The sequence below is a fragment of the Pinus tabuliformis genome, chromosome 2_2, assembly GCF_031772625.1.
Source record: "Pinus tabuliformis cultivar Carrire ecotype Pingquan chromosome 2_2, CPIR1, whole genome shotgun sequence".
In the NCBI taxonomy this organism is placed as follows: Eukaryota; Viridiplantae; Streptophyta; class Pinopsida; order Pinales; family Pinaceae; genus Pinus; species Pinus tabuliformis.
The window spans coordinates 635,053,785-635,068,867 of NC_142300.1; the positions used below are offsets into that span (position 1 = coordinate 635,053,785).

Genomic DNA, 15,083 nt, shown 5'->3' on the forward strand with positions numbered 1-15,083 from the left:
TTACAAGATGATTTGATTCTTTCTTTCGAAAATATTACTGATTCCTGGGTGGTAGATTTAGGGGCCTCATTCCATGCCACACCTGAAAAGAAATACTTTTATGACTATGTTCAAGGAGATTTTGGACAAGTTCGTCTAGGTGATGACAAACCCTGTAAAATTGTTGGAATGGGTAAGGTTCTTGTAAAACAACAGAATGGAAACCAATGGCTACTAAAGGAGGTAAGGCATGTTCCAGATCTAAAGAAAAATCTGATTTCAACAGGGCAGTTAGGCAGTGAAGGTTGTGTGACAACTTTCACAGATAAAGCTTGGAAGGTCACAAAAGGAGCCCTGGTAATAGCAAAAGGTGAAAAGGTTGGTACATTGTATTTATGCAATGGTATTTCTAACTCTGTTAATGCTTTGACTTCCAAAGGAGCAGATGCAACATTATGGCATCATAGGCTCGGACACATGAGTGAAAAAGGGATGAAGATTCTTCACTCAAGGAATTTGTTGCCAGGTTTGAAGAATGTTGATTTGGACTTCTGTGAGAACTGCATTTATGGAAAACAGAAGAGAGTCAGATTTCTCAGAGTTGGGAAAGAAAAGAAGAACGAAAAATTAGAGCTTGTGCATACAGACGTATGGGGACCTGCTCAGGTATCATCTCTTGGTGGCTCTCGTTATTATGTTACTTTTATTGATGATGCAACTAGAAAAACTTGGATTTATTGTATTAAGAATAAATCTGATGTATTTGACACTTTCAAGAAATGGAAAGCTTTGGTTGAGATTGAGACAGGAAAGAAATTGAAGTGTCTTAGATCAGACAATGGAGGTGAATATTGCAGCAAAGAGTTTGATAGGTACTGTTCAGAGCATGGAATTCGCAAAGAGAAGACAGTTCCAAGAACACCACAAGAAAATGGTGTGTCAGAAAGGATGAACAGAACAATCATGGAGCGTGCAAGGTGCACGAGATTGCATGCAGGATTGCCTTTACAGTTTTGGGCAGATGCTGTAGATACTGCTATTTATCTAATAAACAGAGGGCCTTCAAGTTCCTTGGATGGTGGTGTTCCAGAGGAAGCATGGACAGGTAAAAAGGTAAACTACTCTATTTTAAAGCCTTTTGGTTGTGAGGCCTTTGTCCATATTGATAAAGAGAATAGAACAAAGCTTGAGGCAAAGTCAAAGAAATGTACCTTTATTGGATATGGTGTTAATGATTTTGGTTATCGCTTATATGATTACGAAAATCACAAAATCATTAGGAGCAGAGATGTAATATTCAATGAAAAGGTCTTGTATAAGAATCAGTTGCAGGAAAAGAAACAGGAAAAGGAAAACAAGGAATACGCAGTCCTTGATGAAATCACTGAAAAAGTAAAGGTGCCTGAAAATAATAATAATCAACAACCACAACAACAGCAACCACCACAACAGCAACAGGCACCCCAAACACCTAAAAGTGGTGTTAGAAGATCTACCAGGATAGGTAGACCTCCTGAACGATACTCTCCTTCATTATATTATTTATTGTTGACTGATTCCGGTGAACCTGAATGTTATGAAGAAGCAATGCAGGTTGAAAACAAGAAGAAGTGGGAGGTAGCCATGGAAGAAGAGATGGACTCCTTAATGCATAACCAGACTTGGGATTTAGTCAGGTTACCTGCAGGAAAAACTACATTGAAGAATAAATGGGTTTACAGGCTGAAGGAAGAAGATGGAGGAAAGCAAAGATACAAAGCTAGACTTGTGGTGAAGGGGTTTGCACAGAAGAAAGGTATTGATTTTGATGAAATATTTTCTCCTGTTGTTAAAATGACTTCAATCAGAACTATTTTAAGTCTTGTAGCAGCTGAAGATTTGCATCTTGAGCAGTTAGATGTAAAGACAACCTTTCTCCATGGGGATTTGGAGGAAGAGATATATATGCAGCAGCCACAAGGATATGAGGTGAAAGGGAAGGAGAAACTTGTGTGCAGGTTGAAGAAGAGCTTGTATGGTTTAAAACAGGCTCCAAGGCAGTGGTATCTAAAATTTGACAAGTTTATGTCTGAACAAGGTTATACCAGATGTCACTCTGATCATTGTGTTTATCTGAAAAAGCAAAATGATGGCAGCTAATTATATTGTTATTGTATGTAGATGACATGCTTGTTGCAGGATATAACATGCAGGAAATAAATGTGCTCAAAAGAAAATTGGCAAATTCATTTGCAATGAAGGATTTGGGTGCTGCAAAACAAATCCTTGGTATGAGAATAACTAGAGACAGGAAAAATAGAAAATTAACATTGTCTCAGAATGAGTACATACAAAAGGTGTTGAAAAGATTTAACATGCAAAATGCAAAACCAGTTAGTACACCTTTTGCTAGCCATTTCAAACTTAGCAAAGAAATGTGCCCAAAGACCCAAGAAGACATGGATTATATGTCTAAAGTTCCATATGCATCAGCAGTTGGAAGTTTAATGTATGCAATGGTCTGCACAAGGCCTGATATTGCACATGCAGTGGGAGTTGTAAGCAGGTACATGAACAATCCAGGAAAGGAACATTGGATGGCAGTGAAATGGATTCTCAGATATTTGAGAGGTACCACAAATCAGGCATTATGCTTTGGTGGTTCAAACATATCCCTACAAGGATATGTTGATGCAGATATGGCAGGTGACAGAGATAATAGGAGGAGCACTACAGGATATGTATTTACTGTCGGAGGAACAACTGTCAGTTGGGTTTCAAAAATCCAAAGTGTTGTTGCACTCTCAACAACAGAAGCAGAGTATGTTGCTGCTACAGAGGCTAGTAAAGAAATGATTTGGTTACAAAGGTTTATGGGTGAATTGGGTAAGGAGCATGATATGGGCACGTTATACAGTGATAGTCAAAGTGCCATTCATCTTGCAAAGAACTCAGCATTTCATTCCAGGACAAAACACATACAGCTCAAGTACCATTTCATACGATCAGTGTTAGAAGATGGAGAGTTGAAGCTGGAAAAGATACACACTAGCCAGAACCCTGCAGATATGCTAACAAAAGTTGTAACCAGGGAGAAACTGAGAATATGCTCAGTTTCAGTTGGTCTTCAAGGATGACGATGAAGATGAGAAACAGCCAGGTCCAAAGAGGAGTCATTGTCCAGCAAATGGAGCAGCGGTGGAGTTGCTACAATCAGTCTCCAAGTGGGAGATTGTTGGGTGTGGAGCCTGATTATCTTCTATAGTACCGGCATTTTGGACCCCAGTTCAAAATGGGGCGGCAACGCCGCCCGTAAAATGATCGCTGCCGTGGGGGGTCCAGGGGGGGGCAGCGCCCCCGAAGCTAAAAACAACTGTAAAATTGCCTTGTAAAAGTATAGTAATTTCTAGTCAATCTGGGCCGTTCATTAGGCGGATGATCTGACGGTAGAACTTATGTTTAGTTTAGGGTTTTTTGCCCTAGAAGGCAACCCCTCTCTTTATATGAGGGCATTGTATTTGAGGCTGTGATATAGATGTGTATTCGGTGAGCGAGAAACATAGAGGTGAGACTGTGAGAGAAAACAGAGGATATTACAGCGGTTTTGCTGTAGGTTGTATCTCTTCATTTTGCTGGATAATATAAAGGAAGGATTGGCTGTTCGGGGTGGACGTAGCCCAAACTGGGTGAACCACGTATATCTGTGTCTCTCTTGTTTTGTGCGTTTTCTGTGTTTATATTTCTGCAATATTTTATGTGTTCCATTGCTCCGTAATATATAATTTTCTAACAATTAGATTCTCCAACAATATTTAACAAAACCAACCATCGATAAGATAGTACCAATGGAAATGGTTTCTTTGCATATTCCAAAATGTTCATCCTACCATTGAACCACATGGAAATATTGAATATATTATTTATTATTTTCAAATGAATTCATTGATAAAGTGATAAAGTCATACTTAGTGGGACAACAATAAAGACATGAGTTCATTGTTAAAATAATTCCACCCGTGACACTTCAAGATGTAATTGAATTACTTTCTTATTATCTTTCTAAGAATTTGTTATGGAATTATATGTGGGGATGTATTATAGTCTTAGGGATGAGTTTTCTTACCAATTTTTTGAAAATAAACCACAAGGTTTCTAATGATATAATTACTTGTTTCTAAACTCTTAACTATTTTAATGCCTAAAATTCTCCTAACAATAACCAAACTCCTAGATTTTAACAAAGATAGAAACAACTAGCATTTAGTTGCATTAGATTTTGTTTCAAAATATATTTAAACATTTTGTATGATTTATAATGAATAATTTCATTAGGTAGGTTATCTTGTGGTGAAGATAGATGACTTTCATCCATATAAATGAATCTAGGAGTTCTTTAACACACCACTCAATTTAAGTGGGAATGATGGACTCGTATTTTGGCACTCTTGACCTCTTTATCATGGAGCTACGAATGTAGGAGTTCTTACCCTTTTAGTAACTTATGGGTCAAATTTTTGAAAAGAATGGACATTTTAATTGATATTTATAGGAATGTATAATTGTTGATCAAAAACTGCTTGAGTTTCTTCTCTAATTTCATTTATAGTATAATTAGGTCCAATAAAATCCATCATCATATACTCATACACAACTTGTCTTTATGAAATAGTTGTTTGAGGCTCACTAAAGGTTAGTAAAATCTTGCACTTTGCTTGTGGTGATGGAAAATAAATAATGGTGACATCTATTGTGCTAGAATTTGGATTTACCTCTTTGAAGTCCTACAATTTTCACACCTAACATTTCCTTTTCTCTTCCTTCATTGACCTTTTCAATGGGTTGTTATTTCCTCAAAGATTTTCTTGACAAATGACATTTGTTTCCCATGATCATAGTGATTGGAAACAAGCACTTGACAAATATATACATTCCGATCACACAAAAATAATAATAATTGTATGCAAAAATAGTTTTTCATAGAAAATGTTAAGAAACCTATAGATAAGAGATAATATTTTGGAGAGTTTGAGTTGGTGTTACATGTATTTTTTATTCTTAGCTCATAAAATGGATGAAAAATATCCTAATATTCCCATATCCCCACTTGAAGACAAAATATCCCATTAAGATGTCATTTATGATGGATTGAGGTACAGTTCATGACCCTTGATCCCTAATAGCAAGCTAAAAACCTTGAGCTATTATGTGTGGTGTTTTGAGGGATCATGGTTGGAACTAAATGCCCAAAATACATGTACCTAATCTAAGGCTTTGGATCAAGGTACTTGGCCTATATTGGTGTTTTTTATGGCACTTGAGTTAAATAAACAACGTCAAAGACACCCTAGAGAGGGCTCATGTCATGTTTATTAGGTGTTGTTCATGGTGCTTGAGCTTGAGACCAATAACCAATCATAAAAAACTTGTGAGGGAGCTAATATCATTTATTAGAGGCCAATGATACCCTCCAAGCGTAATGTATGGTTCATGGCACTTAATGCGTCAATGTATTATTATAACTTAAGGCTTGACCTTCTTGCCTATATCATTTCTAGGGGCATGGGACACATGCCTACTACTCAAAACCACCTAGTGGCATGAAAGTCCCTAATCATATGCTAATGATACCTTCAAGGGGCAGTTTGTGGTCGTATGAGACATCCTACTTTGCCCTAGATGGCTAGAAGCTTTTTTCAGTGACCATCATTCATGTTTCCTTCCCTAGCCATGTTCAAGTCCCTTGAGACCCATACCCAATCCTAAAGAATGGTAGCCTTACCTATTTACCTAGTTAAATCCAAAGAAATCCTTGGTAGGTGTTTCAAGGTATCATTCTTAACCATTGAAGCCTATAAACTTCCTTTAGGGCATAAATGTTAGGTTTCTTCACCTAACCATATTTAGGGTCTAGAGACTCATACTTAATGTTAAAGAACACATAATTCTAACTATCTGCATCCAAATACTAGTGATACCCTAGAACATGGTTCAATATATTACTTATGTCTCTAGAATACTAGAAGCTCCCTTTTGCAACTAAGGCATGGATTTCCTGTCTGAATTATTTCCAAGGACACATGACCCATATATAGTGCTCAAAAATTCTAAATGATAGAAATATCCCTATTTGATGTCCAAAACCCCCTCAAGAGGTTATCTATTGTTATTTGAGATCTTATTCATGAACCTTGAGCGATAAAATTTTCCTAATACCTTGAGAGATTAGATGTGATGGTTTGAGGCATTGTGTTTGGCCCTAGATAACTACATGCCTTAAACTACAACTACGACTTGGGTTTCTCTCTCAAGCATATGAAGGATTTGAGACCCAACCTAAATATTAAAACCTTGTGAGGGCAGTAACATTTGTCTCAGAGGCAACAAATACCCTAGAGAAATGTGTGATTCTTTAAGGCATTTTTCATGGCTTTGGATGTAGCAAATCTATCTTTAGCACCTAAGGCATGATATTACTCCATAAATCATTTCTAGGGAACTAGAGTACACACTTACAGGTCAAAACAACATAGTGGCACTGACATCCCCAATCATAAGCTAGTGATACCCTATGATACCCTATGTGATTTTTTGAGACATCCTTCATGGTTCAACATGGTTAGAAGGTTCCTTTTTATCCTAAGGTTATTTTTTCCTCACTTGGTCATGTCTGTGGCCTTGAGACCCAAGCCTAGTGATAAAAACTTATAGTGTAGTGCTACCTATATACCTAGTTAGAGGAAAGGATTCCATCAATAATTCTTCTATCGTGGTTCAAAGTGTTATTCTTGGCCTAGAAGCCTATGAGCTTCCATTATGGCCTAGCTTTTTGTTTTATTCCCCTCGCCATATCCAAGTTTTATGGAATCATTATAAGATACCCAACCACACCTATGCCAAATGAGATGGTGTAAAATTGGAAATTTCTCTCAATTTCTCACCAATTTCACCATAACAACTAAATTACTAATAAAAATAAATATTAACCATATTATATGATGCAATTGTATATGTAGAATATCATATAAACTTATGCTACTAACATTAAACATTCTTAAATATAAAAATATTATGCACATTAAACATAAAAACAACTAATACATTTAATACAAAATACATAACATAAAAAAATATACCGAAAATACTCATAACATTTTTTTTAAATAATTGAGAAAAAAAAATCTTAATTCATAAGAGAATTTGAAGAATGTGAGCCAAATCTCCAATTAATCCTAGTTTTTCCCTTTAATACTTTAAGTCTCTTATATGCTGCATTGGCATTTGATTTATTGTTTGTGGCATGTCCTTATCACCCTTTTTCTTAACACTAATATCACAATAATGTCTATATTAACTATTTGTTAGTACATTTCACATTAAAAATAAATTTACATAATATAATAGTAATAATAATATAACTATAAATTATGGATAAGACTTTTTTGTAATTATATATATGTATGGATATCGTACTCCTCTTAATTTGAATAATATTAAATTATTTATTATTTAAATTATTTACATACACCCTTAAAAATAAATAATAATAATAATAATATAATAGTAATAGGAATAATAATAATATAACTACAAATTATATTAATGGACAAGACTCTTTTGTAATTATTTATATGTATTGATATAGTATCCCTCTTAATTTGAAAAGGGCCATATATACATATATGATTTTTTATTATAATATATTTGTTATGGTTATAATTATAATTTATAATGTTTTTAATTAAAAATTTTAATTTGATTTTTTTTTTTTAAATATTATATTTGTAATATAGTTTGAGTAAGTTTGATGGTTAAAAACATGTATTTTTTGGTCAAAAGTTATAGTTTCAAATTCAAAGCGGGTTAGAGTTTGTATCTTTCCATATATTTTAGCAATGAAATTATTGTGGAGTGAGGATCTTTTGTCCTTCAAATAAAGGGATCTTATACACTAAACAGTGGCTTTACAATAAGGATGCCATGCATCTGACTTAATAATAAACTTAAATTAGATTATTATTATTATATTAACACTATTTAAGTTAATTGGGTTATTTGAGGTGGTTAGGAAAAATGGTTGTTATCTCCCCACCTGGGTTAAATTTGTTGTGAATGATATATAATAACTATATACTTATAAATTGTATTGCTCCTCATTCTCCCACTACTTAGAAAAAGAATAATTTCCTTTAAAAAAAAAATACCATATAAATAACATAATTACCTCATGTATAAAATTCAAATCTCAATATTTATTAACGTAAATAAAATTAATTAAAATTTAATCAAATAAAATAGGTAAAATTACTTCAATTACTAATTACAATAAAATTCAATTCAAAAGTATTATAATTCAATAATAATGAGATATTTTTATAATATTTTAATATAAATTGAAAATATCATAATTCTAAAAACCCAAAGTTGTAAATGAATACAAAATATAATTAAATCAATACACTAAATTTATTATAACAATTTGTAAAAGAAGAAAGAAGAGTCTGTAAGTAAATAAAATTAAAAGACAATTTTTACACTGAGAGGTTGATAATAATTGACTCTACCTAATCCAATTAATATTTAATTATCTATGTCTGTGTGAGTACCAGTGATATTAGTTAACTAATAAATTGGCACAACCTAATCTATATGATTAATAGAAAAATAAAAAATAAAAAAGTTATATAAAAAAAATAAAATTAGTAACTAATAAAAATAAAAGTTACTAAACAACTTATAATAAAACCTCAACCAATTACCTTATAAATAAATAAATTTCAATAATAATAAAAATTGAATTCCTAATATTAATCTACAAATAATAAAAATAAAAGTTACTAAACAACTTATAATAAAACCTCAACCAATTACCTTATAAATAAATAAATTTCAATAATAATAAAAATTGAATTCCTAATATTAACCTACAAATAAATGTCATAAAATTTTGGTTTTTTACGAACTAATACGAGTAAAAAAAACTAAATATATTATACCATATAAAAATTGGGTTTCCATTTACCTCGCCTATTAATATATACATTTATTCCAGATTTTTTTCCTTAATCTATTATATTGAGGTTTATTTTTTTTAATATTTTGAATCATTAAATATTGTTTATCTTCGAGGCAATTGGAGATTAATGATACTGACTCAAAAAAAGTCTCAATATAATGAATCTGGAAAAAAACACTCAAATCACAAACATCTCTGTCCTTTTCATTTTTCCAACGCACTCACGGCATCTCTGTCCTTTTCATTTTCCAACGCACAACCTATCTCTTTCGCCTCACACTAATCTCCCGCTTGATACGGCTATTTCCCGCTTGATACGGCTATTTCTGTCTTTGTAGCGTTTCCCAGTCACTCACGGCATTTCTCCGCGCCACGACTACCGCCCAATACGACGACCCGGAGTCAATATGACTCTTCATATCTCTATCTCCACATCTCTTATAAGAAACTGTTACAGAGAATTTGTGGAAGTAAACAAAATTAAAAGACGTGTTTTACACGACAGGTTGATAATATAGGTTACGATATTATATGTAATGTAATTTAATTTGTTTTTTAAAATCTGAGGTGTCCTCCGTGTCTTTGTAGAGACGAGCGGCACAAGTTCTCAAATAATTGACACCGCCCAAACCCATTAATCTTTAATAATAATCCATGTCTTTGTGAATACCAGTGACATAAATTAACAAATAAATTGACACCACCTAATCAAATATGCAATGAAGTTCTTGAATAAAAAGTTCCCTAACCAAAATTTTGTGGCTTTTTTACCTCATTTATCTCTCTCTAGGTTAACCTTGTCATTTTTACCAACGCACTCACGGCATCTGTATGCGTATTGTGAACACCTACTAGCCAACTTCGTGGCTTTCACCTCACACTCATCTACGTCTTTAAGCGTTCCCAGTCACTCACGGCATGTTCCGAGTCACTCACGGCATTTCTCGTGCCGCCTCCATGATGACCGCCCAGGACGACTGAGAGTCAATACGTCCACCTCTCTATCTCCCGCTCCATACGCTCATTTCTGTCTTTACTGCTGTGCTCTCCCTTTATATACCAACATAGCTAAGAGCACAACTCACTGAGCTTTAAAGGACGTTTGAGTTTCTAAGAAAAAGAAATGGATCAAAAAGCTGTTGTTTTGTCCCTGTTCCTGTGTTACGTCATCATGGTGGCCACTTTACCTGTAGGTGCAGCCACTACTGATTACTCGCTCTCCAAGCTGAATTCCTCCTTTGGTCGGAGAGCTCATGTCTATGGCCACCACATGCACGGATTAAGTCATCATGGAACTGATTCTTTTTCTGATGAACGTTCCATGCTGCAGAATAGTCACCTATTTCGGTCATCCACCAGAAAAGAGAAAAGAGACGTGGAAGCTCTTCTCTCCTTTAAAAGGCATATCAAAAGCGATCCCTTTGGAAAGCTGTCCAACTGGACAGCTGATAACTCAAGGGAGGTATGCTCGTGGTATGGCATTACCTGCAGGCGAAAGACCAGAAGAGTTGTTTCCATAGTACTTCCTCGAGATGTTGCGAATTCACAATTGGGAGGTACTCTTTCCCCAGCTTTGTGCAACCTCTCATTATTGCACACGCTGAATATTTTTCGTAATAATTTGACAGGAGCAATTCCACCCCAATTAGGGCAGCTTAAAGCACTCGCAATACTTGACCTCAGTGCTAATCGGTTCGAGGGATCTGTTCCGAAATCATTGTCTAATTGCACTCATCTCAAAAGGATCGACCTCTCAGCGAACTTGTTGACAGGGGGCATACCGGCAGAGTTTGGTCATCTTGTCGAGTTGGAAAATCTCGACTTGAGTTGGAATTGGTATCTAGGTAGAGGGATTCCAGCGTCTCTCAGCAACTGCACCTCTCTCATAAAATTTTCCATTGCAATGAATCAATTTGTTGGTCACATCCCTTCCATTTTGGGTTCGATGATAAACCTATCTCATCTTGACCTCAGTGCCAACAACTATAGTGGTCCAATCCCTTCAATGACAAGCTTATCGTATCTTGACCTCAGTGACAACAATTTTAGTAGTCCAATCCCTTTCAATTTGGGTTCGATGAAAAATTTATCTTATCTTGACCTCTCCTCCAATAATTTTAATGGTCCAATCCCCTCCCTTTTTGGTTCGATGAGAAGGTTATCCCCCCTTATCCTTTCTGAAAATTCACTAAGTGGCCACATACCTCCCACCCTAGGCAATTGTACTCAACTATTCATTCTTGATTTGTCTTCCAACCATTTAAGTGGCATAATACCATTTGAATTGGGATTTTGTTCTTCCCTCATGGCTTTAGATTTCAGCGATAACCAATTTGTTGGAATCATACCATCTCAAGTGGGTAATTTGAGCAATCTTGAATTCCTTTTATTGGGGAATAATAGTCTCATAGGTGCAATTCCAAAATCTATAGTGAATCTTCAAAATATCACATTGATAGATTTGAATTCAAACCGTTTAATTGGATGTATTCCACATAACATAGGTCATTTAAAATACCTAGATACTTTGGATATACATAATAACAATATTTCGGGGAGTATTCCAAATAGTATTAGTAATTTGGTTTCACTTGTTGATTTAGATGTATCCAATAATAGCCTAGAGGGACCAATCCCTATTGGTATTGGTAATTGCACTTCTCTCATTACTTTCTATGCTTACTCCAATAAGCTCTCTGGGACCTTGCCTACATCTTTGCCCACATGTACCAAAATTCAATTGCTCGACATAAGCATGAATGGATTGACAGGGGAACTTCCTAGCTACCTTGCATCTTTCGATAACTTAAGTGTTTTAAACATTGCCTATAATAATTTTAGTGGTCTTATTCCTAAAGAGATCACAAATTTGAAGGAATTGCAATGGTTGGATTTATCCAACAATAAATTTAGTGGAGGAATACCAATTGATCTAGAGAGACTTCAAGCATTTAGAGTCAACATATCTTCACAAAGGGAAAGCTTACAAGGTGTTTTTCATGAACCACTTTCAAATGATACAGAGGAATGGTCTATATCAATTTTTCAAATGGAAGGAAGTGAACGTATTAGACTACCAGAGGTGATACCAGGAAACACTTTATTTGACTTGTCTAACAATATTCTTACAGGAGAAATCCCTGCAAGCATAGGAAGTATGAGCAGCTTGCGATGGTTGAACTTATCTCAGAACCAATTGGAAGGGCCAATACCTACATCTCTTAGTAACATATCTACTTTAGAGGTGTTGGACTTAGCAAAAAATAATTTGACTGGATTGATTCCTCAAGAACTCTCCAAATTACATTGGTTGAAGACTCTAGATGTTTCATCTAATAGCTTATGTGGACAAATTCCAACAGGGACGCAATTCACAACTTTTGATGCAGCCTCTTTTCAGAGAAATAAATGCTTATGGGGATGTCCTTTAGATTTATGCAGCAATCAGAGGAAAAATCCTATAGTGGAAGGTAATAATGTCACTATGAGTAATCATGTTAAAGTAGACTGGTTAACTCGTGTGAATGAAAAGATATCATTGATAGCAATGGGGGTGGGAGTAGGAGTTGGATTTGGGGGAGTAGTTGTTTTGTTCATGGTGTGGGAGAGGGCTAGATATTGGATATTAAATCTATCCTCCAAGAAGTCACAAGTATTTTATGGACTCTATCGACTTCCGAAATAATAAGATATTGTACCATTTTTCACCAAAATATAAATAAAGTACTGCGTTGTTATGGTATTTATACCTTAGTTATGATTACAACTAAGAAAATAAATTATGATACAAAAAGAGAGCAAAATTGTATCAAGAGTGAACATGATATGTACAAAACATATATGCAAAATCATATAAAAGTCAAAATAACTTTCATTTTATAATTTATAATTTTGTTAAAGAAAAGACATATCTCATCTTAAACCTAAAATTTCTTTTTTAACTCTAGATAATTGATTTATTATATTTTATAGCTACACTTTTATGTAGACCATAACCTTTCATTGTATCGTATCATTATAATTGTATTATTTGTTATATATATATATGTGTGTGTGTGTGTGTGTGTATATGGCATCTACTCTTAAGATCATCATATCTTTGTCTTATACATTATATTCATTGTAAAATGAGTTTTCTCCCTCATCAAAGTATTATCTATATATATATAGTTATATAATTTTCAAAGGTTATATATTTGACAATTTGATTAAAAATCATAATAGCTTGTTAATGATAATTTATTTTTCTTTTTGTTTAAAAAAATATTTAATTAATAAAAAATATCTTATTGAATTTTTTTAATTAAACATAATAGATAAAATTAAAAAAATTGAAAATATGGTAAAATCAAAATAACTTTCAAACTTAAATTCATAACATATAAATCTATGGAGGATTTTCCAACATTTTTCTTTCTTTAACGAGGGTAGCCAGACAGCAAGTCCCTTCATTGAATGGATCAAACTTATAGGGGTTAATATTGTTTTTAGAGAGAGTTGATAGTGAGTTTTAGATATAAATTCTTAGAGAGCTTATCGATACTTCATTCTGCTCGTTTGGTTCTCTCCTAGCCTTTGCACAGGGACTAGCTATGAAGCTTACATAGATATTCTAGTTATAGAACCTTTTAATGCATGTCACACCCGGTATAAATCAGCCTCAACTACTTCAATAATGAAAATAATGAAGATGTAACTTACACAAATAAGCCTAGTACATCACACCCAAAAGTAGGTGAACCTTATGTCTTTCCCCAACCTAAGGCAAACACAACACATATTTCAGCTGCTTTCGTTGTAATTGAGTGTTCAAATATTTCATGTAAATTAATCTATCACAATGCTACAAAAATACACATAGGCCAAAATGTTGGCCAGGGTCATCAAAGAGGAAATTGAAAAAATAGGCAAGCATACTCTCGAGAAAGAGCAAAAAATAACACTAACTTGAAAAACTCAAAAGTCGGGCAACCATAAAAAAATTGGAAAAATTTGCAGACATTGAAGAGATAAATATATTGCCTTGTGAAAAGAACTTTGACTGCATAAATGCCATAGTCGCAACATGCTAAGCAAGTTTTATAAAGGCCAAACCCAATTTTCCCTGTAAAAATATAACTAAATGCTTGAAATGGAACTGTAGAAGTGATATCAAATACGAACCAAGTGGAAATATACCTCCGCAAATTCAAATTACATAAGATACTACAATGAAACAACATAAATACAATACCAATATAGAAAAATATCTGAGAAGAAAAAAAATGAGCAAGCCCTAAGATAAACTATTTTACCGAACTGTTATATATTTGGGATTTTCTTCTACTTGTTGTGTTTTATCATCCACGTATGCTATAAATAAGGTGACAATGATGTCAATGGAAAAAATATGTTTATCACTGTGTCTGCAATAAAAAGAGCTCCAGGTTTCATCTCATCAGTGAATCCTAGCTCAATTGGATTAATCCATGTGCAATATACAACCAAAATGATAAAAAATGTGCTCCTGCACCTAAATCCAAAGAAACATACATTTTCATTCAATCACGTATAAATTTATGGAAATATAATGTGAAGCACCTGCCACTATAACTGCAATACTTTACATGTAAATATTATCATATGGGGAGATGATATATATTCTCAGGTCCATTTGAATGTCTTATGCCCACAGGTGGGGCAATGAAACTTTGGAAAAATAGTGGGAGTTTTGGTGGCCAGAACCATCTTCATGTTGGGCACTACAAATTTGGGTGTTGCAGTTGAAGTTTATGCAGTGAGTTGTGATGGGTAACATCTCGATGACCTTCCCTGCACTGCCAACTTGAAGACATTAGCAAGGGGAAATAATGCAATCCCTGTTATAATTTAGTTGTGGTTTAGAACTTGAGACAAATAATTCTATACAATGTTTCTTGATAATTATATTTGAATAAAGTGTTTCACATTTTATTAATAATATATACTCAATAAGTTATTCAATGTGTAAAATATAAATAATTTATTAAAAAAATTGATAATAGGAGAAATTCAAGAGATTACAAAATCTTATTAGATTCACTGATCTTCATTGTTCCTCCGTATGCTTAAGATCAATAATTGGTGGTCCATC

At 34.0% G+C, this 15,083-nt stretch overlaps 1 protein-coding gene and 1 pseudogene across 1 annotated transcript; one reads left to right on the forward strand and one right to left on the reverse strand.

The window, feature by feature from the left end:
• The first annotated feature begins 10,071 nt into the window (after positions 1-10,071).
• LOC149194230 (uncharacterized) lies at positions 10,072-12,673 on the forward strand. Its single transcript, XM_089407381.1, has one exon. It carries the CDS (start codon positions 10,095-10,097, stop codon positions 12,654-12,656), a length of 2,562 nt encoding a protein of 853 aa, XP_089263507.1. The 5' UTR covers positions 10,072-10,094; the 3' UTR covers positions 12,657-12,673.
• A 936-nt stretch (positions 12,674-13,609) lies between these two features.
• LOC149194231 (potassium channel AKT2/3-like) lies at positions 13,610-14,768 on the reverse strand (annotated as a pseudogene).
• Between the last annotated feature and the right edge of the window lie 315 nt (positions 14,769-15,083).